General features: G+C 37.8%; 1 protein-coding gene across 3 annotated transcripts in view; it reads left to right on the top strand.

The window, feature by feature from the left end:
• pde4ba (phosphodiesterase 4B, cAMP-specific a) overlaps window positions 1-26,006 on the top strand; it is a 196,789-nt gene that overhangs the window by 152,720 nt on the left and 18,063 nt on the right. For all 3 annotated transcript variants that reach the window (XM_039811827.1, XM_039811828.1, XM_039811829.1), the window contains one exon: window positions 23,286-23,398. In XM_039811827.1, the coding sequence (XP_039667761.1) occupies window positions 23,286-23,398 (113 nt within the window). The remainder of the gene's footprint in view (window positions 1-23,285; window positions 23,399-26,006) is intronic.

The following is a 26,006-nucleotide window of genomic DNA, read 5'->3' as shown; positions in this document are numbered from 1 at the left end:
AATGTGCCCTTATAACTAAGTAGAAGGGCACTCAGAGAGCACAGACCTCCACCAAGGCCATGTTCTATCTCAGGCAGCAAAACAAAAAGCTTGTCCTCTATCAGTTTTTGGTTTAAACAAAATGTGTATCCATTTTTCATGGCTCAGTACCCCAACGTCCCTCCTCCAAACATTCATATTTTTATTGTAGGGCTTGTTATCATTTCATTAATTGGTAGGTGTCAGTTTGCCGGTTTCTACACAGTGAACACTTTATATATTTAAGGATGTGTGAGAACCCTGTTGTTTCAGAGGTGCTTAACCTTTGGGTCATGTATTATCCTCTTCAGCTCTCCATTGAGTGTTCATCTTTTATTCTCACACCGTTTCTATAATGTCTGTTTATTCTCAAACGCCCACTTTGTGTTTTGTGTGTTCCCCCTTCACAGATTAGAGTTTTAACTCAGGACAATGATCCACTCATAGCTGTGTCGTCCGATAACTCCTCTATGCAGTGTTGTACTGTGCTGTTTACATCTGGTTCACAGCCTTTACTGCACATTATTCCTACTGATCACAGAACAGCCAACAACTTCAGCTAAGATATACTGCTGCTGTTTTATTTCTAATAAAAAGTCCCTGTCAGTATATGTTTGGAATGCAGTATTTTAAAAGATGCTAAAAAACATGTACTGCTCTTCATTTATAACCGCTTGATGTTACACTTGCCTTGACATAAATGCATGAGACTGTAATGCTAAACTGGGATGTGGTGCACGCCCAGACAATACTGCCCACTAACAAACATTGTGTGATTTATTTTTATTTTTTTAATAACTTACAATTCAGTGTAATGGAATCTTAATGAAGGTTTCATGTCATGACATCCTCCATAAATCTAGCATCAATAATTCTGGAAAATGATTTTCCTGCAGCCAATCATGGCTCAATATCTTTGACACAAACTTGTTTGTCATGATAATCTGACCACTTTCATTCATCCCCCAAACCCTCTTTTAACTTTATCTTTATTTTGGGAAGGCCAGAGCTGCAGCATGAAAGAACGGACTCTTGATTTATTGTTTACATGTGAAAATAATTTCAGAAGCAAAGGCAGAAGCACTCTAGCGTGATTTTCTTATAACGCCACAAAAGAGAGGAGGTTGGGTGGGTAAAGCCTGGGACTTTGACACGAGAGAGACCACTGTTGGCATCCCATTTCCTACCAACAATAATATTTAAAAAAAAATTTAATTTAAAAATTTAATTAAATATATATTTTTATTTTAATTTTTATATTTTTTTTTTTTTTTTTTTTTTTTTTTTTTTTTTTTTTTTTTTTTTTTTTTTTTTTTTTATTTTTTTTTTTTTTTTTTATTTTTGTTAATTATTTTTTTTTTTTTTTAATAATTAATAATATAAAAAATAATTAAAAAAAATTTTAAAAAAAAAAAAAAAAAAAAAAAAAAAATTAATATTTTTTATATTTTAATATTTTATTTTATAAATATATTTTTTTTTTTTTTTGTTTTTTTGGGGTGTGGGGGTTTGTGTTTGGGGAAGTTTTTTTTGGAAATATATTTTTTTTTTATTTAAAAAAATATTTTTTTTTTTTATTTTTTTTTTTGAGTTAAAATTTAATGTTTTAATAAAAAGTATTTTATTTTTGTATATTATTTTTTTATATTATATTAAATTTTTATTTTTTTTTTTTATTTTAATATTTAGTTTAATTTTTTTTTTGTGTTTGGTTTTTTTTTTTTTGTAGTGGGAATTTGTGGTTTTTTTTTTTTTTAAATATTTTTTTTTAAAAATATATAAATAAATAAATAATAAATAAATAAAAAAAAAAATATTAAATTAATTAAATTTTTTTTTTTTTTTAATAATTTTTTTTTTTTTTTTAAAAAATTAATTTATTTTTTTAATAATAATTATTTTTTTTTTTAAATTATAAATATTTTATATAATATTATATTTTTTATTATTTTATTTATTATTTTTTTTTTGTTTTATTTTATTAATTAAATTATAATAAAGTATAAAAAAAAAAAAAAAATAAAAAAAAAAAAAAAATAAAAATAAAAAAAAAAAAAAATAAAAAAAAAATAAAATAAAAAAAATAAATAAAAAATTAAAAAATAAAAAAAATAAAAAATAAAATAAAAATATAAAAAAAAAAAAAATTTTAATAAAAAAATTTTTATTTTAAATTAATATTTAATTTTAATTTTTATTATTTAAAAATAAATAAAAATAAAAAAAAAAAAAATTAAAAAATATTTTATTTTTTATTAAATTTTTTAATTATTTTTATTTATTAAATTTTAAATTTAAATTTTATTTTTGTTTTATTTAAATTTTTTTAAAAAAAAAAAAATGGATATATATTATTATTTTTTTTTTAAAAAAAAAATAAAAAAAAAAATTTTTTTATTTTTAACCTCAACGCTGGTTTCTTTTAACCATAAAAATAATTTCTTATCCTAGCCATAACCAAGTAGCTTTTTTACCCTAAAACATGATCTTTCACCGACTTTAACCAAGTACTTTTACCTAAGCCTAATCAAACCTTTACTATTGCAGTGACTAATCAGAAAATGATATATGCTATAAATTAATCATTTTAATCCATTGTAATTCATTTGTAGTAGTTTTGGAAGACACAGACAATAACCTATTTTGTCATTTAGTTTGGAGAACTTGTTTCTCGTTGATGTCTTGACCAGTAAAATGTATATGCGGCGGACTGTGGTTAATGCCTGAGAAAGAAAAAGACATGACAAGAGAGTTAAATACTTTCCCTTCATTTCCATCCATCGTTATCTTTCCGAGCAGTGACACTGGCTGTCCAATTATCATCATCATCATCATCATCATCATCATCATCTACACTACATGTGTCACACACAAGAGAAATTACCGGAAATCATGTTCAAGAATGCAGGATCAGAAGCGAAACGGCCAAACAGAAGTTTTTTTTTTTCTCTCTCTCTCTCTCTCTCTCTCTCTCTCTCTCTCTCTCTCTCTCTCTCTCTCTCTCTCTCTCTCTCCGACTACACTCTGCCAATAACACTGACTCGCTACTTCGAAATGTAATGTGTATACAACCATGGCTACTTTGACAAATGCACGTCCCACTGTGTGTTCACAACCACAAGTAAGTGTGTGTGTGTGTGTGTGTGTGTGTGTGTGTGTGTTTACTGAATCCTTGTTTGCCCACCTTGCATCATCAGGTGAAGTTGTGAGTCTACCTGTGTATGTACTTTATGTAAGTGAGAGCCTGCCATCAGTGTGTGTGTGTGTGTGTGTGTGTGTGTGTGTGTGTGTGTGTGTGTGTGTGTGTGTGTGTGTGTGTGGGGGTGGGTGTGTGTGTGTGTGTGTGTATGTGTGTGACAGATTTGGGTAGCTGTATGTTTGCTCTGAGAGAGGAGGTGAGGAATATCACGACCCTCCTCCAAACCGCCTGCTTTACTGCTCTGCTTTCAGATCTAACCGTTGTTTATATGATCTGACTCTTGGAGACAAGGTGACGTCATTAATAATATTTTCTCCCGGAACTTCTGTATCATACAGGTTACAGTAAGCATTTGTCTGTGAATGCGTAACAGTGTAAACTTACCTCAATATCAGTCCTCTTACTCACAGCTTACTGTAGGCCATATCACCAGTCTGTCAGCGGAGAGAGAGAGAGAGAGAAAACTTGATTTTACTTATTGTGGAGACCTGGCTGTAAAAATGCTGCTTTGAAGTTGATTTTTCAATCTCAACCATGTAGCACCCTTTCTGAACTTTTGCATTCTGGGATTCTATGTGTACATACTAAACATTAGCCTGATAACATGCTAAATTGTACATGCTTGTAGCTTGGCTCTGTCCAAAGTTAAAAAAAAATAAAATAAAAAGCCAACTAGCATCTCTTACACAATGAAATTAACAAATTCTTCAAAGGGATATTTAGTTTACAATCATTTAAAACTGAAAACCAGCTGCTCACACCGAAGAATCCACAAACATTGTTTTTTTGGGCATTATTTCTTAAATCAAACATTTCAAACAGTTGCTGATTAATTTTCTGTTGTGTAATCAACAGAAAATTAATCACTTATCAGGATCAGGGAATCAGAATAAGATTTATTGTCAAAGTAAGTTTTTTACTTGCAAGAAATTTGCCTTGCTGTGTTTGGTGCATACAATAAACCTCTTGAAAGGAAAGAAACAATAAAGCAAAGTACTGCAATAGTCACAAACATAACTATAGAATAGAAATATTACAAGTAAAAATAAGTCAAATGGATTCATTGACTAATTGTTGCAGCTCTAAAGGAAGTGCTCTGTTCAACTTCTTCAATGTCAATGCTGGAAGCAGAGAGGGAAGAAAATTCCAAAGGCGATCGTGCCCAGTATCTTAACAGGGCTTCATCTGTTTGGTGGAGGGTGTGCGTTGGCAAACAAAGAGGAAAGGCACCCCTCCCAAAACAGAAAAAAAAAATGTTTTACATTCATTGTTTGTTTTTTTTTTTAGCCCTTATTTACCTTAAAGGGTTACATAATTTCTTAAAAATGATGCACTTATCTGTCCTTTGCTCCTTTCCAGGAAATTGGTTCTTTGTCTTTTCTTTGTAGTTGGTGATTGATGAGTTGGCAGTTGCTCAGACCCTCAGAGAGAGAGAGAGAGAGAGAGAGAGAGAGAGGTACAGGGAGGGATGTGTAGGCCTATTTGTACACTGGAAATTTGTTGCATAAGATCTTATCTCATTACCACGTTGTGAAGACACACTTACGTAAATGCCACTCCTGTGCTTTCTCTGTCCTTTGGACATATATGTTATTCTTGCTCTCATTGGTGGTTTTGGGCTTTGCTTGCATTGCTATTGTTGATTTTGATAGTTGCATAAGATTATTTGATGTCAAAAAGATGATGGTACAGGACGTACAGGACCAAAGTTTAAGAGTGTGAAAATGAGTGTTATGTTTGCTGAAGTTGTTTCTTGGTACCTCAGTTGGCAGTTATTGTTACAGCAGATGACAAAGTAAATAAGATAGGCCTTGTGTTTAAACATTACAGATATCATCTTGTCTCTCCTTGCGCATGTATGATGTCCTTAACCTGATGTCACATAAGCTTGACGCCTGGATTGGGTTGTAAATCCATCGCTCATTTTGTGTGTCTTTTTAAGTTATACAACTAGCTAGTTTCATTTTACAGTAGCACCAATAATAACAGAATGAAACTTTCATGAATGAGAAAAAGTAAAGAAAGTAAATGGTAAATTGGTTGCTCAGAAACGTCTTTTCTATGATCCCATCAAAAACAAGTAAACATGAAGTTACTGTAGCATTACAAGCTGTAACATTAATTGCTAAATAATAGGGCTGTACCATATAGTTTCTAGTTTCATTCATAATGTTGACATTCAAATTCTCAATGAACATATGAATGCTGCACAGAATGTTTATTCATTCTGTTTAAAACAGTATGTATAAACAGTTTCAGATAAAGGTTAGGCTACAGTAATGCTAGTATTATACTATTTGTAGAATAGATTCCAGTGTTGGCTGCCTAGGATTGTTTCTGACTCGTGTGAGCCAAACATTTCCAATAACTTCAGAGTGTTGTTTCTGTCTTTGCATAATGCTGCTAGGGCACAGTTAATATTTCATCATTATTTTTATGCTTTTTCGGATTAGCTGACATTATTTATGTTGACAAAAATATGTTATATAAGTTGATTTAATAAACTTATTTAATCTGAAGATTCACTTTATTCAAATTGAGGATTTTGTTTGAGGAATTTCTTTCATAAAATATGATGACCGACATTCAAAGCTTCATTCGAAAACCTCAAGAGAAGCTGTGAAAGTTTAAAAAAAAGGACATTTGGTATAGCCCTCCAAAAAAACAATTTAAAGGGGCCAAACTAAATATTAAACTCAATTGCCATGTTTCTTTCCTCAATATCTGCGTAAGAGCAGAGCTGTATAGTAACAAAGTAGAACTACTTCACTGCTCTACTTAAATACTAAAAGGCTGTATCTGTACTCTACTGGAGTATTATTTTTTTACTACTTTTACTTGAATAAATATTTTTGATGAGTTTAATACTTTTACTCCGATACATTTTGTATGTGCTGCATCATTACTCATTACTGTTGTGAATTCCTCACGCTACGGAGACTGTGTACTAATTACGTAATTTACGTAAGAAATCCCAGAGATCGCGTCGTGTTTCTTTTCATTACGGTTGCCCGTTCAGAAGTCAGAGACGATGTAAGTTTGTACTCTTTCTATTTAGCTATTATTGTAGCAGATGAAGCTATTCCTGAGTTGTTTCAGTCTGCAGTGAGTCCTGAATGTTAACCGTTTGACCCTGTGATGTGAAGCTGCTAGTTTATCTGTATTTTGCTAGCTTGCTAACTTTCCACTGTTCATCACACACGTTACTAGCTTTTGTGTGAAAACTTTTTGGGGGCTTTAATCGTTACTGTGCTGGAGAGGATGTTCATTTTACTTGCACAATGTGATAATTGTACATTTTATTTCAGTATTTGTTAATATTTGTTATTTTTAATATAATATATTTAATATTTGTTAATTCCTTTGGCTACAGCCTTGGCTAAACATTTGACATAATATAAACAATATGATATTCAAACTTTTGACTGCTTTCTGTAATAACTAAATAACACAATACTTTTACTTTCAGTACTTGAGTAGTACATTTTAAAATAAACTACTTGCAATGCTTAAAGGTATAGTGGAGGATTTTCCCGAATTTTAGAAAAGATCCGCCCTCTCCACTTTTTGAAAAAATGCACATGCGCAACACTCTACCTGCTCCCAAGACGTAACGCCTATTAAACGTGTGCACAAGAGTGCACTGTTTACAAGTTGCTGTCGGCATGGTTCATACAAGCCTACTTTCCAAAAGAAGATTTGCACTTTTTCACAAATTGAGATGTTTACCGTGTCTGCGCGGTGCGTGACTTGTGCCAGGGCTAGCATCGCTAATCATAGCTTACATCAACTTTCACTAGCAGTGATTTTAAATGGATTTCTCCAAATAGCATGCCAAACTTTACCTGTCGAGTAGAAACTCAGCGACTGAGGCATCAGTGGAGAGCCCAACCTGTGCTTTTAGCGCACGCCAGCGTGTGAAACATTCTCCCCAAAACACTCCGGTCTTGTTTCTTTCTTCAGAGGCCTTTCTCTTCTTGTCATACCTTTCTTAGACACTCGTAGCTCACCACACATATACACCTGAAAGTATTCATGCGCAGAAAGCGAAAACTACCCTAGGGACGAGCACGTACGACGGCCTTACGTAAACATAGCGCCAGAATGATTGACAACCAGGAGGACCAATAGTCTTGATGATCCACAAGGAAAAAGAAAATCCTCCACAATACCTTTAAGTACAAAAAATGTTGAATGCTTTAGTATTTCGACTTAAGTGTGGTGCTTAAAGAGCACTTCTACTTCTACTCAAGTCACTTTTTTGATAGAGCACTTGTACTTTTACTCAAGTATGGGTCTCTAGTGCTTTATACACGTCTGCGTAAGAGTTAGTAATATTCATGCAGTTTAGAATAAGAGAAACTATCAACTATCAAATAAAAATTTGTAATTGTTTTGTAATTTTTGTACATTTATTGAGGTCTGGGAATGCGTGACATCAGAACAAGGAACACAGTCAGAGGGTCATATAGGTTTTAAACACCCCCTTCATTAGGACTGCACTCACTTTCGATTTTACTTCAAAATAAAGTTTAGACAGTTTAGATAATCTAAACTGTTGGCTTGTTACAACATGTCTGATCACTTATGTTTGTTACCTTGTTGTCTTGGACTTTTTTTAGAGCGATGCGGCCAAATTCCTAGATCTTACAAATTACTTTGGTGAGTACAGTGTTAGAACCAATTTGTCAATGTCCATTTTATTTGTATAGCACCTTTGATTACAAGTAAACCCAAAGTGCTTTACATTAAAAACAGCATACACATTAAAAAAGAATAAAAATAAAAATACAAAACAAGACAATCAACAAAAAAAAACAAAACATACAAATTATACACCAAAACACACACACAACACAAAACACCACAAACACAACACACACACACACACACACACACACACACAGACAGTAATTAAAACAAATGCCTGAGAAAATAAAAAGTTGTTTGAGTTTGCTTTTAAATTTGGACACAGTTGTGATGGATCTCAGGTCATCAGACAGCTGATGGCCCGCCTTAATTATTATGTTATGCATGTCACTACAAACAGGGTTGTGTGTGTGTGTGTGTGTGTGTGTGTGTGTGTGTGTGTGTGTGTGTGTGTGTGTGTGTGTGTGTGTGTGTGTGTGTGTGTCGACAGCCGTGTCGTCTCAATTAAGATATAGAAAGGTGCCAGCATTAGGTTACATTTAACCGCTCCAATGCCCTCAAACTCTCGAGTGTCAGGTGCACTAAGGGTGAAAGAGGGTTGGAGGTTTCCATTCAGAGTGCCTGACATCTGTTTAGAATAGCTGGCACTAGCATCTAATCTATTGGGGTCTCACTGCACAAAAAGAAGGAATATATTTTTACAAAAGTCAGACTTTTTCAAGTCAGACATAAGCTTCTGTTGTGGTAGTGGTGTGTGTTCGTGGTTTATTTGAAAGTAATCCCGGTGTTGAAAAGTGGCCAGAAACGGCAGGCCTGGCCCTTCACTTTACATATCTCCTGTTTCATAAAGAAGCTGCAGTTGAAGATTTACCTTTCTCAAAGCTCTCTATACCTGCTGGCACAGGCTCCCCGTGTGGTTCCCAGCCAAGGGAGATCCATAGCTGAGTTGTGGGGAAAGACCCACTTGCTTTTGTCGAGGTGTGTGTGTGTGTGTGTGTGTGTGTATGTGTGTGTGTGTGTGTGTGTGTGTGTGTGTGTGTGTGTGTGTGTGTGTGTGTGTGTGTGTGTGTGTGTGTGTGTGTGTGTGTGTGTGTGTGCGCGCGTGCGCGTGTGTATGTGCGTGTGTGTTGAAAGGGTTGGTTGAGTCATTATGATGTTATCAGTTATTCCACTTAACATTTGATTCTGGTCATTTATTTGGTTTGTTATCAGTTAAGTGAAACACAAATACTCATTCCAAAATAAGATTAACATCATACTTTATTATGTTGAAAAAGCTCACTTGGAGTGTCAGGTCTGTTGCATTTTCTAGCTTGTGAACAAACCTTCCCACAGTCTGTCTGTGTCCTCTCAGTGAGATTGGTTAACTGAGCTTGACGCCAACAAGAAATGTAAAGACCACAAATGTTACTTCAGGTCATGACTTTTAGAAAAATCATGTCAGAGAACAGTCGTTTGAATAAATTCAACTTCCTACCCACAGTACGTTTATACCTAGTAAAGCTTAGATCGGGCCCAAGAAATCAAGCCCGACCCTACCTGAGCCCGTGCCCGTTGTGTCCGAGCCCGACCCGGCCGACACATTAACTGTAATTATGAGCCAGAGCCCGAATTAAACCCGACAATTTTTTAATACATGGGCTGTTATAACTGACGTTCTCAACTACAATTCCGAGTTGTTTGAACTGCAGAAATCTGTTCAGAAGGGGTATGCTTGGAGAAGTAACAAAAGAGGACATTGAAGGCTGATTATCATCTTTTCTGCCATGGCAAGCTTCATGTGTCTGTTCATCGTCAAAGTCCCCGTTTTTTTGCTGTCATAGGCAAGCAGCGTGCTGCACTTAATGCACTCGACAAAGCCAACACATACAGTATGTTGTCACTGCCCACGACTTGTTTAAAATGGTTCCATACCTCCGACTTTCCTCCAAACTTGCTCAAAGTTAATTTTCCTGTTTTTATTTGTTTCTTTACATCTTCAAGCTCCATGTTGCACTTAAGCTACACAATACAGCACAGCAGGCCCGGTGTGATGCGTGCGAGTGGAGGAGACGCTGCGCGTGATTATGGCATAGCTTTCTCCCCACCCAATTAGGCTAATAAAGTCATGATTAAAAAAACACAAATGCTTGATTAAGGGCCCGGCCTGGCCCAAGGATAGTGGCGGGAAATATCAAGGCGGGTGGCGGGTCAAATTCGGGCTCGGGCAGATAATCTAAACTCTAATACCTATGGGTGTCACGATTCTCCAAATCTGTTTTGATTTGACTTTCGAGTTTTAAGGTCACGATTCGATTTGATTTTCAATTTAAACGTTTTGGTTGTTTTTTTTCAGCACAGACACTGTTCCCAATTCACCATTCATTTACGGAGGGGCACCTGAATGCGACTTGAAATCTTGTAGGTGCCCATGTGCTTAACTACATGTTGTTTGTTTACATAACTTACGGGGGAAGGCAAAATGTTGACACACCGGTGACTTTAGGGAAGCAGGAGGATTTTTCAGTTGTATTGTTTCTCCGTCATCTCCGACTTCGGCAGCGGCCATGGTGTCTCAAAAAGTGCAACTACTTGGTCTACAAACTGTCAAAAAAGGGAAAAAGTTCTCATAACAATTTCCTAAAGCCCTGGGTGACACCTTCCATTGAATTGTGTTGTCCAACCAACAGTAGAAAACCCACAGATAAGTAGTTGTTGATTAGTTACTTTTTAACCCTCCTGTTGTCCTTGCGTTTAATTTGACCCATTTTCAAAAAGTTCTATATCACAAATTTGGGTTTCTTTCAACCAAATTGTCAAAGAAAATAGCAATGGATGGTTTTCTACAACACTCTTCACAATTAAAATAAAAGATCAGTTCAATACTTTCATTGAATTGGGGTGTTTTATTCTATTTTATAGCATTTGAAAAGAAAAAGAAAAAGAACGTTGAAAAAAGTGACAAAAATAATAAGCTTCAAAAATTGGAGGAAAAAAATCAACAAAACATCGGAAAAAGTGACAAAAACGTTGGAAAAAGTGTCTAAAAAAATGAAAAAAGAAACGTTGAATTTTTTTTTTTTATGTAAACGATGGGGAGACAACCCAAGGGTTAATTGACTGATGTGCCAGCTCTAAATGCTGTATGTGTTTCTGTGTGTTCATAGGCAAGACACTGAAAAGCTTCCCCAATGTAATGCCACCAACATACGTCACTTTACACAAAATCATTGTCACTTCCAGTTTTCAGTAAAAGAGAATAGCTCTTCACAGTAAGGGGTTTCATTTGGGGGTTTTTCTTCCCTTTTCACTTATAAAACTATAAACACATATACACTTCCTGCTAATAGGACCTCTTTCCCTTTAATCAGTTAAAGTTTCAAAGCTCTGCACCACAGTAATATTTCAGCCTCTGTTAGCAAATTTACAACAAATTTCCAAAGACGTGTCAAACTGTCACTCGCCTTTGTGTCGACTGAAGGGCTAGCAAATGAATACCATGTGGCGTTGTGCTATTTCAGCCTGACGTGACTCCATTCCAGTTGTTGTTTTGTTATTTTGTTTTACTGGAGTCCAATTCCATGTCGGGTTTTAGCTGTGGCCTGCCACAGAGAGAGAGTGCAAGTTCAGAAAGCTGGAAGCATGCACTCTGCAAGTATTTGAATTATGCCATTGACGTCAGCACAGTCATAAAGTAGACGGCTGCCCTTCCCCTGAAGTATTCCTTTGCCAGCAGGCCTGTTCAGCTCAGCGCAGATGGATTCAAACGCTCTCTGCTTCACAGACCGGCTCTTTTGTTTGATTAGTTGGGAAGCATTTGGACCCCCTTCCCTCCCTTGCCAAAAAACACCACCATTAACCGCACCCTCTTTGTTGAAGAGGACAGAAAGTCGCCTTTTCGAGATGAATTCAACAACAAAATACCCACACTTCAATTAAAATCCTCTGGTTATTATCAACAAAAACACAAAACAGGCAAACGATGGTTTGGTAATCATTACTGTGCGGTACCGTGGCTGGTTTTTGGCAGAGGCAGGATCCAGATATCTTTGTTTTTTTCTGAAACTGATGTTAGGCCACATTTAGATGTTACTTGGGGGGGATCTTGTATTTAATCTTGATTCAATCAGAAAGTTTCATTTTGCCAATATGGACAAACACAATCAATCTTGTTTTGCCTGCTCACTAGTGCCAATAGTCTTGATTGGCTCAATTAGATTGTATTATGTTGGTGATACACACCCACACATACACACACACACACGTACAAAGATACACTGACACACCAAGCTTACCCATCATGAGGAGGCATGCTGTGTCGAGGTCATTTGAGGTTTATCTCAGCTGGTCTTCATATGTTACTGGATACACTGATCCTGCGTTGCACGCAAACCCCTTCGTCATAGAACCCCTCTGGTGCCTTTCCTCGCTCCGCTCATCAAGCCTGCTCTGTCCTGACCTGGACCGGGCTGGCTTGGCTCTGTTTAAAGGCCTGCACACTAAGATAAGTCAAGATAATGTTAATAAGACAGTCATGTTTTTGTTCAACAACAGCTGGAAAAGTGTTGTATGGGACCAAAATCATTTTTTGCTTGGCCTCGATAAAATGTTATTCATATAGAGTGTGTGTGTGTGTGTGTGTGTGTGTGTGTGTGTGTGTGTGTGTGTGTGTGTGTGTGTATATATATATATATATATATATATATATATATATATATATGTAATGTCATGTTCAGCCCCGCTCCACTCTTATTTTATTTTGTTTGTTTTCTGGACTTCCTGTTTTGTTTTGAAATCCACTGTTTGTATACATTCCTGTTCACTTGTCTTCCCGTCTTTGTCTACTTTCCCGCCTCTGTGATTACCCTTCCGTCCCTTATGTGTCTCACCTGTGTGTAATCATCATCACCTGTTCCCCTAGTATAAATACTCACCACATTCACTTACCTGTGCCAGGTTGTTGACTAACCTTGTGTACTCACTCTCAGCGGTTTTCTAATTTGTATTTCCCAGTGTTTTCGAGACCTTTTGCCTGTATCCTGACTACGATTTTTGCCTGCCGATTTTGCACCTCTGCCTGTTTGTTCTTTGAACAATAAAGGAACCTTTCTTCACTACTGCTCTGAGTTGTGCATTTGAGTCCGCCATTGTACCCTGACATATATATATGTATATATATGTATATATATATATATATATATGTATATATATATATATATGTGTGTGTGTGTATATATGTGTGTGTGTGTGTGTGTGTGTGTGTGTGTGTGTGTATATATATATATATATATATATATATATATATATATATATATATATATATATATATACACATACATACATACATACATACATACAGTATAGGCCAAAAGTTTGGACACACCTTCTCATTCAATGCGTTTCCTTTTTATTTTCATGACTATTTACATTGTAGATTCTCACTGAAGGCATCAAAACTATGAATGAACACATATGGAATTATGTACTTAACAAAAAAGTGTGAAATTACTGAAAACATGTCTTATATTTTAGATTCTTCAATGTAACCACCCTTTGCTTTTTTATTAATAAGTCCACTAATTAACCCTGACAAAGAACACCTGTGAAGTGAAAACCATTTCAGGTGACTACCTCATGAAGCTCATTGAGAGAACACCAAGGGTTTGCAGAGTTATCAAAAAAGCAAAGGGTGGCTACTTTGTGTGTGTATATATGTGTGTGTGTATTCATATATCTTAAAGCCAAGAAACAAAAGAGCCCTAGCTACATGTCAGCATGCTGAGGTTGTTTACTTCCTCATTAGTGGAATCAAAACCTGTAAAAGTGATCTGAGCCGTGGTTTCAAAACCAGAGAACCCACTGCGCCTTCCATATTTTCAGGATGTAAAATAACTGAACTGATCACACCTGCAGAAAAGGTTTTGCAGCCTAAATACCTGATTTTTCTCATTTATAACAACAACAACATGGACCATTCAAATTTAACAAAGGCCAATTGTATACTCCATCAATAAGAGACCCCTAGTTGACATCTCCTGGCAAAACAGTAAAAGTATTCTGTGTGTCTGTGTATCCTGGACCCCCCCGCCCCCTGCTCTTTGACCTAAGAGTAACACACTGTGTGTCATAAGAACATATGAGGTAACATCTTCCATCTAACAATCCAGGAATCAGAAATCCTAAAAGGCTTTGACCACCATAAATTAAATTCCTCTCACATTGAAATATCAGGAATGCGAAGCAAAAATCTCTGTATGACTAAATACCACTATTTTTTTTATTTTTTATAATTTAGGTGAATTGACCCTTCAGGTCTCTCTGTTCAGGGAGCTTTGGCTAAATGTCTAAAATGGATATGCAGCAAAGTCAGAAAAGCAATCAAAGTCAGAGAAATCACTACATTTTTTATTAAAATTGAGTATGACTCCGTTCGTGATCAAACTTTTTCCTCTGACTAAGAAGCTGAGTCGGTTCCAGCAGCAGCAGCTGCATGCTGGCCTGTTCTGATTAGGCAAACGTTTTCCTGATGATTTTAGAAATCTGTCCTCACCCCTGACATCAGATCCACCCCCGCACCAACACTAAACCTCTGTAATCGTAACTCTAGACGCTACTTTGAAACCCAAAGAAAAAAAAGCATCAACAACAGCGACAGAAGTTTGGCTAACTGGGTTTGTGGCTCCTCTGATCCATGCTAATCAACCCGAGGGGCAAATGCCAGTCAGCATGACAATGAGACCCATTCAGGCCAGTCAGTACTGTTGCTCCCAATGTGGGAGTTCAACTCAGGTAACGCAGACAAAGCCTGCTCTGTTGCTGTGTGTTTGTGTGTATAGAAGCTGAAGAGAGCGAAACACTGTGGTGAGAAGGAGCGAAGGGAGGAAAAAAAGATGTGAGAGTTTATGTGACTGTGAGTCAAAACAGATGGAGAGAGTGAGGGTGAGTGCAGCTCAAGGACAGGACGGTGTTACACTCACCGGTCCACAGAGCTGCTGATAGGACAGACACACCGCCTCGTTGACGTCTGTCAATGTTTTATCAGAGAGAGCGAGAGAGATTTAGAAACAAAACAATATTTTTACACTAGAACATGACGACAGTTCAGATAGCAGCGAATACTGTATCTGAGGCAGACGCTTGGTGCCTCGGTTAACCTTCAGACGTTGTGATGTCAGACTGTCTCTGAGCTCAGATCAGTCCGCACACTATGCTCCTCACATTCACCTCCCACATGCATAAATCACTCCGTATACCTCGCTGTATGTGAATAAAGTGTACATGTGTGAATCATGAGTATGTGTGCTCACCCTCTGTGCAATGCATGACTTGGTGGAAAAAAAGGGATATGGTTCTCTAGCCATTTCAAACTAAATAAGCAGATTAGACACGATAGGCCTCTGTGAAGTTCAGTTGGGACTGAAGCCCCATTTGGGCTGGATCAATGTTGGGTACTGAAATATTAATATTTCTATTCTCTTCACTAACTGAATGCATCTTTGCGGATGACGAATTACAGGAAGTTGTTCGTCAAATGCACATGGTCAAATGGTTTTCCATGAAATATTACGCAGGAGTCAAATTCATTCTCGGTCTCAGTAACAAGAAATGCAGCAAATTACTCTACTTGTCTCTACTTTTTCAATTGTTAGCATTTTCTGCTTTCATGTCATTTTAAACTGAAAAGACTTGGTTTTTTGGACTGTTGGTCCTGCAAAGCTGAACATGTTAAATCCTCACCTTTGGCTTTAGGAAACTGTGACAGACATTTGTAGCACTGTAAAATCAGCTAAACTTGTGTTTTATTAATATTGTGGGCGTATATCCTCATGAACTTTTGTACTAAATAAAATACAATTCTCACAACTTGAAAACTTTAGACAGTTTGATTAACACAGCAGAGACTTTTTTGTGGTATTCCAAGGATTCTGCAAGGGATCTAATGTGACTGTTCACCCTTTGGGAGTTGATGCATGCTACATAGATTTATGGCTTTCGTACTGAGTTCTATAGTAAATCAGACAAGAATGTGTACATATATATATGTTATGGAAAGGTCAGGGAACACTGTGTCCACGGAGAGTGGGAGGAGAGAGAGCCAGCAAGAACCATACGAAGCGCACACACATGTAAATGGTTACATGTGACCCTGTTAAAGCACTTTTTTGTAAAAGCTTTTGTCAGAACTGACTTTATTGCAGTTTAAATAAAAGTAGGAGAGCCACAAATCAGACTAGAAGTCACATGACTGTGCCCCCTGTTGCTACACCCGAAACAATAAGTTTAACAACACCAAGACCACAAGCTCACCTGCACAGCACCGCACAGACGAGCAAAGCTACTTTTTTCATGATGATTTCAACTCATCTCTGTTTTCAGGTTTAATTGTTTTTATTTAACCTTAATTCAAAGGAGTATTTTAACATTTTGTGAAATCCGCTTATTCACTTTCTTGTTGAGTTAGATGAAGATCGACACCACAAGTTCTTTTAAAATATGAAATTGTTGTTTTTACATTTCTTTTTGTGTATGGATTAAACAGTACAATTCGTAAGTGCTGCTTTTTTACTTTAAACTGGGCCAGGCTAGCTGTTTCCAGTTACATTTCCAGTCATTATACTAAGCTGAGCTAATCAACTCCCGGTTCTAGGTCCATACTTGATGCACAGAAATGAGATTGGTGTCGATCACCTAATTGTACATTCGGCAAGAAGGCAAAAAAATATTTTCCAAAATGTGTTTTAAATTCAGATAACCTCCTTTTGAGGATGGTGACCTCCGAGAGAGACCAGACCAAGGCGACATCACAAGAAGTTAGACACAACAATACAAACGTGGTCAAATAGACAAAATAATAGTAAAACACAGCAATACTGAAAAGGTTGATATGAGCCAAGAACAGATGAATACAAAATGAAGTTATATTTACTGTAGAATATACAGTGAAATCTTAAGTTTGGCTAATTAGCAGCTTCCTCAATTTATTTTCCTTCTTCAGACTCCAAGTGGCTGCAGCAGAAAACATGAAAGCTGTCTCTTTGTATTAGGAACGGACAGCAAACATACAAACTCGTAACTATAACAACTTGATCACCACATTACAACATATCAGAATTCTTAATCTGTTAGTCAGCATCCAAAATGTGTCACAGTGCTGCTTCTGGAGGGTCACCACATGAAAAAGGCACCAGTTTGTTTTACAGACACTGCATTCCAGAGAGATGCCCTTACCAGTTATGGCTCGATTGAAGCTGCAAATTCATAAGTGGTGAAGCATATACAAATCCTCCGTTGCAACAGAACATCAAGTCATTATGTCTCTCCCTTCTGTTTATACATGTAATTCACAACCAGAGGGCAACCAAATCCTGATACCGTCAATTGAGACATTTTTTGTATTCCTCCTCCCTGTAAATCAGATAAATGAGCTTTAATGAATCACAAAGTCATGATGTCATTTTGTTACTTCTCAGAAAGCCGGCTTACAGAAATGTTTCAATCAACAATCATTTCAGGGCCACATACCATGCTCCTAAAACCACAAACTTCACCACCACCCTTCTTCCCTCTTTTCACAATACTTGTCAGGGATAGATTTTGCAATGCTGTGCATGTGAAGTCATAATTTGCCTCGTAAGAAGTGGAGGAGCAGCGCTGCCTCACCATACCATCTCTGATCTTTCATAGGAAGTGTTGTGTAACTGTGTGTAACACCTCGAAAGGTTTCAGATGAACCTGTTCTCTGCTTCTTGTAAAGCAATAGATGTCACAAAAGAATGGCTCCCCCTCTGTCTCTCTCATTCAGGATCCTGGCACTGCTGCCGATTGGCCTACGTCAAAGTTTGCTTCCTCTTTTCTAAGTGTTTGTGGTCTGTTTGCACTGGTTCACAGGAAACATGGCACCTAGCCCTTCACAACATCATTACATCTAATCATGAATGCTTACTCATGTATTAAAAGCAGAAATTAGTATGAAATGATAAAAGAGGCCCCTGACTCTTATCCTGTCTGTTTTTAATAAGTGTGTTTGTGCCTGTAGGTAATCAACACTGATGATTTCACCTCCACAATGTCATACAGCTCATGGCTGCTGATAATGCGCTGCAGCCCTCCTGCTCTGCTGCAGCAAGCATCACATCACAGGCAGGAAACTGACTCTATCCCCACGAGAGGATGAAAGATGCAGCTGTCTCACACACAACACAAACACACACTGCTTTAAGTCTTCTGGTCTGACGTCCTCTGGGCACACTTGTCCTTAAAAAATCTTATTGCCATGCGCTGTATACGAGATGTGTGTGAGCACCTGCTGCACAAAAAAAAAAAAACTCTCCCAAAAAGTCCTGCGTCAACGAATTGACAAGCAACAGACATTTAGAAACACCTTTAAAATCATGGAATTTAAGTAGAGTAGGGAGAATATAATGAATAAAACACAAAAATATTGCCTCAAATTAAACAAATTGTGCAGGACTTTAAAAATAATTTGGAGTTAATCACATCATACCAAATATATCATTACTATTGGGATTTAAAACTAAAATGCATCACTACAAAACTTGCTATCTTGGCTCAATCTGAGAGACAATCGAAGAAAACACAATGAATCGTGGATACAATAACAGGAACACATACAATACTGCTACAGCTCTTTTCAATTCATGTTAAGGTTGTATTTTGTGTTCTTGTTTAGGATTTCATTACATATGTATATTTTTTTTCATCCACCCCTATCTCCTCTAACTCCTGTACATATACGCCGAGAACATCCACACATTTTTGTATGTTATTGCTGAAGGTTTTCGGTAACAAGTTTGCGTAAGTGTCAACAATATGTTTGTTGTGCTACTTTGTCCATTTTATCTTTTGTTGTTAGTGGTGGTATTGCTAACTTTGTGTAGGAAATACTGCATATTATCATGCCAGTGAGGCCTAAACTGAATATTGAATCAAGAGAAAGAGCTGGCCTCATATCCTCATACCCCTGCGTCCATCAGCTGGAAAGTACAAGTTTGAATGTTTGTGTCTAAGTACAGTCATGAGACATTTTGGTTCATGTATATGTATTAGTAAACTGTCTGAGCGGATTGGACGTGCATATCTGTGTGTTTTCCTGTCTGCCCCTGTGGGACAGACACTGTAGGTCTGAGCGCTGATCAGAAAGGTCCTTGTGTCGGGGTGGAGGCGGTGGAAATCCCCTATTCCATTGTGGTGCTAGTGTGTATGTGTGTTGGCTTGCGACTGCTGTTTCCCTTGGTCCATCTGAGGCCACGAGAGTCTACAGAGCAGACGGCTGTAACTAAAGTAATTGATGGTATGCAGCTAACAGGCATGCTTCTTCTGTTGAAATAAGTGTGAATATAAAAGCATGTTTTTGTTGGTAATAATCGGGGAGTTTACAACTGTAATTTCTACAGTAAATACTCTTTTTCTTTTATAAGCAGAATTATGGTTTTGTCTTTACGAGTGTTGCAAGCCACAAAGCAACAGCATGAAAAAAAAAGCCCCTTTATAGATTAGTCAGGGTAAAAATCAAACACAAAAACATGGCAGAAATTGCTCTTGGTTAGCAACACACTTAAAGTTTGAACATTGAGACTAATCCTTGTAGAGTCCATTACCTTTTACAGACATGTCTGTAGTTTCAGTAATCTTGTCTATAGTACAATTTATCTGTATCATGCCTCACCCTTTAACCCTGCTGATGTTTGATATGATTAAACTGTCATGGGATTGTACCATCATTCAATTACCATAAAGGTTAACAATCGGGCTAGTTAATGTCTTGCAATGATTTTGGTTGACTCGTTTGTCGTTTAGCTGCAGAATAAAAGCAGGGACTGGGTTGTGTTTACTTTATGGTCATTTATTTCCCATTGTCCTCGAAAGTGTAGTTTTTAAAGCATTGACATAAGATTCAATCATAATAGCATTGAGAAATAACTGAGAGTCAATGTCCAACAAAATCTTTGTTGCTGTTGCTGCTCTTTTTTTTTTTAACTAGTGGTAAACTGCACTGGAGTAAAGACTGGAATTGGCTCTGCTTGCCAGCAGGGCAGGGATCAGAGTAAGACTGTTATACAAGCGCCAAAGTTAAGTGGATTTGGAACCTACCTAAAGAATGGATTCAGTATGTGGGGACCCACCAGAAGTTGGCTTTAGGTCCAGACTCACTAAACCAGATTTTTCAGCACTGTACCCATTTTTGTGGGTTTTGAAATCCATGTCATGAACGTGGTTAAGAGCTTAAGCAATAAATCTAGCTATTCAGTTTTACCACTGATGCAGCCTCACTACCACCCAATCTAGTTTTGTAAAACATATTTCAACTTAAAGCCATGTTTTTTGTCAGTTTGATATGGCAAATGGTTTTAAATACTACAGTGATCACCAGGCTTAGTGATGGTTGCTGTGATGAAGAGCCAGCCAGATATGAAAATCAGAGGAGTAGCCAATTTTAAATGTTAAAGGAATTGTGTCTTATTTAGGTCTATCAAAATGTTTTGAATGCTTTCCCTTCCTCATAAAACGCACATTTAAAAAGCAGTTTTTTTTTTCAAAAGTTTGAATTGTTTACATCCATGTTAACTAGCTTGCGGTCTTCTTCTTTCCTTCCTTTGCTGGCGCATTGCTGCATTTCTTGGTGCAAAACCAACACCTGTATATACATGGAATAGTTTGGAACTATTGGCTGGACTGTGTATTATATTACCAGTGTGCATGTGCAGGTAAAAAAACTGCTCCATTAGTGCTCCAGAGAATAACTTTAACTGTTGCAAAAAGGGATCAAAACACTGTGCCGCTGATTGCTGAATTCATCTATCATTGACCCAGAATCTAAAAGTTAACTGATTTAGCTGGATGTATTATCCGGCTTTTACGAAGAACAGTCTTTAGTTCCCGCTCTTTTTAAGCAGTGCGGAATTATAAGCTTAGTGATCAGATGGAGTTGTAGTCGACTTCTCTCCTTCAGTGTTTATGTACACAGCCTTGTAGCTTTTATTTTTTTATCAAAAAAGACAATTGTTTATCTGTTGTACTAACTATTCAACCGTTGGAGAGGCATGCTCATCTAAGCTTTTGATGGGCTGCGACTGCCATTCACCAGAAATTAAACAGGACAGCTGACAAACTCCCCCTACTTTACTCTTAATTCTTGCACGTTTGATCCTCATAAATATAGAATAACAAAACCAACCTCACCATTCACACAGATGTTACAGACCATGAAATGTGTTGTTAGAATTACTTACTTTACTCTCACCATTACTGCATGGGCTAAAGATATAGTTGTTTCATGAGTCCATAAACAAAGCTAAGACCACTTATATGCTGCTTTCTGTCTGAGCAGAGTGTAAAAGTTCAAATGAGAAAACTGTTGGAGGTAAAAGGAGCTTTCTAAACACAAACCACCTCAAAAGTGTTGAGAATACGGGGAAGAAACATCTCAAATGAGTGTAAGCCGATTTGGACATCAGTCGTTTCTGGAGTTAAACTAAACACACACACACACACACACTCCCTCTCTTTCTCTCACTCCCCACATCAGAGTAGGGGAAGGCTGCGGGCAGAGTGCCAGGTGCCTCTCGTGTTTGGGAGAGCAAACAGGCTCATGTCTTTGATGGCGAGCAGATCAGAGCAGGGGACACATTCTACGTGGTCGCGCTAAGGTCGCCGCAGTGCACACCCTGCTGCCATGTTGTGCTCCGCAGCTAGGAGACCCGGAGTATACAGTATGCAGGGGCAGCAGACAAGGTGTGTGTGTGTGTGTGCCCATCTCATCACACACTGCTTTCCAACAAGGACTCACTCAAACCTTGATGTACAGTTGTAGTTTTCTGAAAAAAAAACAACAGTTAAACCATTGGAACAGGGTTGGGATATTGACTCTAAATTCATGCAATAATATTTCTGCAGTGGCTACAGCACATTCTTGTTTTTTTCTCTATCTGGTCAAAGGCCATAATATTTTAAAATAATTTAAGGAAAAGTCCCTCACTGTATTGATAATCATGCTTACCGTAACATAAGGGGTGTAGACTCGTGGAAAAGATAGATATCCAGTATTAGTTTTTTTGTTTTTTTTACCTCTGTGTTTTACTTTTGTTGCACTACCATCACTTTATGCTGCATTTGTTTTGCAAGACAAGCGAAAAACAAATGGATTGAAAATGTGTTGCTTTTCTTTGTCTTGTGTGATAGTAAACTGAATGTCTTTGGGATTTTGGACTAAACACGACATTTGCAGACATCACCTTTTATTACTATTTTCTGACATTTACTTGAGAAAATAATTGGCAGATTCATCGATAATGAAAATAATCTGTAGTTGTAGCCCTAATTCAATAACTGCAAACATTATAATACAGGTATATCAGTTACCAAATGTTTTACAAAGAAAAGACAGCACAAAGTATGATCAAACAATGACATGCACACCCTGGCAGTTGCGTAACTTTACGGAAATATTGTTCAGTTCTGGTAAAATTGATACCTAACTCAGTTCCTGTAATTTTGTCTCCGGGCTACATTTGTATGTGTACTGTGGTTGGGCCTTTGACCTACTGTGTATAAACTGCAAAGCAGTAATCACACATTTCTTGACAGCAGCTGTTAACATGTATGCACCAGATTATAATGACAAATGTTCTCGAATTTGCGTGGACTCATTAAAACATCATGTGGGGCCCCTCCAGAGACTGATTACCATGTTTGTGTCTCAACTCCTGGTCAAACAAAACAATATCACTATCTGTGGAGTGCAGTTATCTGCCTGTAGCCAATAATCAGATGTCATTACTCTGATTAAATGATGTTACTTAATCAGTTGCTTGTATTTGTATGCGCATGAGTGTCTTCGAAAGTTAGTTAAAACAAAAGTTTGGTTTGGCATGACGAAAGCGTATACGTCTGTGTATTCGTATGTGTGTAGATTTACAGGTGTCTGTTTGTTTCCTGTGAGGTGGGGTAAAGTGCATCTGTGTGTGGCGAGGGAGAGGGGGGTGAGGTAGTATTTGGTTTCCTGCTCTTGGGGCGGTTGACGTTCATGTAAATGAGCCGAGGACCTCAGATTGTGTGTGTGTGTGTATGTGTGTGTGTGTGTGTGTGTGTGTGTGTGGGTGGGGGTCACCACACACATTTGCACAGAGAAGAAGTTGAGTGTGTGACAGAGCGAAGTCCTAGCCTTCCTCCGCTCTACTCCGCTCAGCTGACAGCTCCCCACAGCTACACCTCCTCATGATGAAGGAGTGCTGCAGCCGAGTGCCACCTCCAGCCATTCCTCCTCCTCAGCAGCAGCAGCAGCAGCAGCAGCAGCAGCAGCAGGCGCCCCGTGCAGGACCCGTGGGTGGATGTTGCCTGGGAGTGGCTGGACAGTGCTCGGGCTCCATGTGCGCCGTCTGTTCTGACTGTGTGTCTCTGTGTGTCGACTGCTTGTTGACAGATGAAGCGTACCAGAAGCTGGCCATGGAGACGATGGAGGAGTTGGACTGGTGTCTGGACCAGCTGGAGACCATCCAGACCTACCGCTCAGTCAGTGACATGGCCTCTAACAAGGTAGGAGAGGCTGCATCGTGTTTTCTATTTTTTTTTATTGTTTCACTCTTCTTAGTCATTAGTGAAGAAAATGTTAAAGGGCACAAGGCTAATGTTGCCTTTGTTTTATTCAAATCAGAGAATTCTTTTTTTGAAAACATTCCATTGATTGCAAATGTTTACACAGAAAATGCTCTTTGAAGGAGCTCTCAAATCTGAGCAGCAAGGGATTCTTCAAGGGAGCACTAATCCTTCAGCATAATAAACACATGAATGGCAGTGTACAGAATCCAGAGATACTGTAGCTGTAAACGTACATGAACTTAGCATGACCTTTGGAAAGTCACCATGTTAAAAGTCTAAACATGTACAGTAAGAAGATGATGATGGTGATGGTTTGGTAGAGGCTGCAGCAGTACACAGTGTTTGCATGAGTGCTGTCAGGTTGTATAGCCTGCACACTTGTATGAATATGACTGGATGTTACTTATCAGCTGATTTCTGCCTAAAGCAGCATCAAGCTCCATTCATTTCTGCTTTATTTATTTTTTCGCTCTGTGCAAAAATGGTCTGACAAAATGAAGTGTGTTTTTATGTCTTGGCCCCTCTGTTGCCCTCTTTTCATCTTTCCTGTCGGACAACTTTTCACTGTCCACTGGTTATTGTGTTGCTTCTGCGTCCTTGATTGTGAGTGATGTGCACCAAGGTTCAGTTCCTGGTTCTTTTTTTAAGTGACCCCTTAACCATACTACTCACTACCAGAGCGTAATACACAGCAATATTTGGCCTTAAAGGTTAATTCCTATCGCTCGATTGACTCTCTGTACATGTAAGATGTAACAATTAGAATTACTACAACTTACATGTTTAAATTTAGTTACTAATTCAGCCTATTTAAAATTACTTCCTACCTTTTTTATTATTATAATCATCATTGGTACTACCATTGCAGGTTGCAGGGCCCTTTAGGCCCCATCAACCCTATTCTGCATGACCAAAAAGCTCAATTTTGAAGTGCATGACATCATCCCAATGTAAAGTTTATAGACCGAAAGGGAAAACGCAGGCGGGACCAGTTCGGAAGCAAACCCAGAAGTCAGAAAACTTTTTGGGAGTATGCGCTGGGCAAGCAATTTTTATTCAAGTGGCTCTATGCCATCTTTGAGTCCGGTACACAGTTCCTATAATTCGTCCTCGGCCATAACAGAAACACGAGTTCTGTCAACATGAGACTGGATGCTCGGCCATCTTTGGTTTGTTTGTTGTAATTACACCTTACACTGCTGTTAGAGATTTCCCTTTTTTTTGTCGACTCCAAACCTTCAATACTAAACACTTTGTATGATATGCTTGTGGCAGTGACATTCCCAGAAAGCTGCTGTACATTGCAGGATGATTTGCAGCTGTGTGTAAGAGAGCCTGAAAACAGTTTGTCAAGCGAGCCAAGTGCATAAGGTTGTTATTTCTCATAAAAATGGACAACAGGATGCGAGGGATCCCGCAGTGGGTCAAACACAATAAACTAGAGAGGAAGAGAGAGAACATTTGTCTGTGGGTGTGTGTATGTGTGTGTGTGTGTGTGTGTGTGTGTGACTCTCTCTTCCTGTCTCCTTCCTGATCCCCAGCTCACTCTCCAGACGACAATAGACTTCCCATCATGCCAGTTTGGATGGTTAATGGTCGTGTTTATTTATCCCATTGCTGTCGTCATCCAGACACACGCCCAGCACTGACAGTCAGCTGGATTGGTTTCAGTTTAGAAACATGTGGACAACTGAATAAATACTATTAACCACTTAAACAAACAGACATTTAGTGTAGACATGGATATAAGGCCACAGGATGACTGAATCACACAGGAGAGACAGAGAGTAAAGACAAGTATGTCAGGATATCCGTTACAGCAGAATGAGATGGAATTTTCCAAACAATAAAAAGTCACAATGCTTTTTACAAAAATCTTCACTGTGGAAAAGTTGCTGGTTCATATCAACCCTCTTCTGTGGACTTGTGGGACGAATTATCTCACTTTAGGCTTTGATTTTACCACTTTTGCAATCACAGAAAATTTGGCTAGGACTGAGCCAAACGTTATCTGCAGATGATGATTGATTTCATGAACCTTCCCAACTTAAGAAATTGTAAAATATCCCAACTATGGAATAATGACGGGGCAGTTTTATGCTGCTTTTTTTTCCAGAAAATACTGTATTAGACTTACCCCAACAGCTGCCAAGATAATCAGACTAGTGCAACACCATAAGAAGTTGACAGTAGTTTGACTATACATGGACACATTTTAATGTCACTGTTGGTGTCATGATGCTAAATTGTACATTGTATCATGATAAATTGTCTTGATTCGTTTCTTTAAAGATTCAGCCATTAGTGTGAGTTTCTGTATAGAGAAATTACAACATGACATCATGACGTCACGTAAACATACACGGCACTTTCTAAAGCCAAGTGGCGCGTTATCTCTACGCATTTTGAGTGCCGTATACAGCGGACGGGTTGGGTTTAGTAAAAGAAGAAAGCTACGGTTGGGTTTAGGAAACGTGACACGCGGGTTGGGTTTAGGAAAAGAAGAATCGGTTGGGTTTAGGAAAAGAAGAAAGCAACAGCTGAG

Source organism: Perca fluviatilis, chromosome 9, assembly GCF_010015445.1.
Source record: "Perca fluviatilis chromosome 9, GENO_Pfluv_1.0, whole genome shotgun sequence".
In the NCBI taxonomy this organism is placed as follows: Eukaryota; Metazoa; Chordata; class Actinopteri; order Perciformes; family Percidae; genus Perca; species Perca fluviatilis.
The sequence above is the reverse complement of the archived record's forward strand: the minus strand, read 5'-3'. Positions and strand labels throughout refer to the sequence as shown.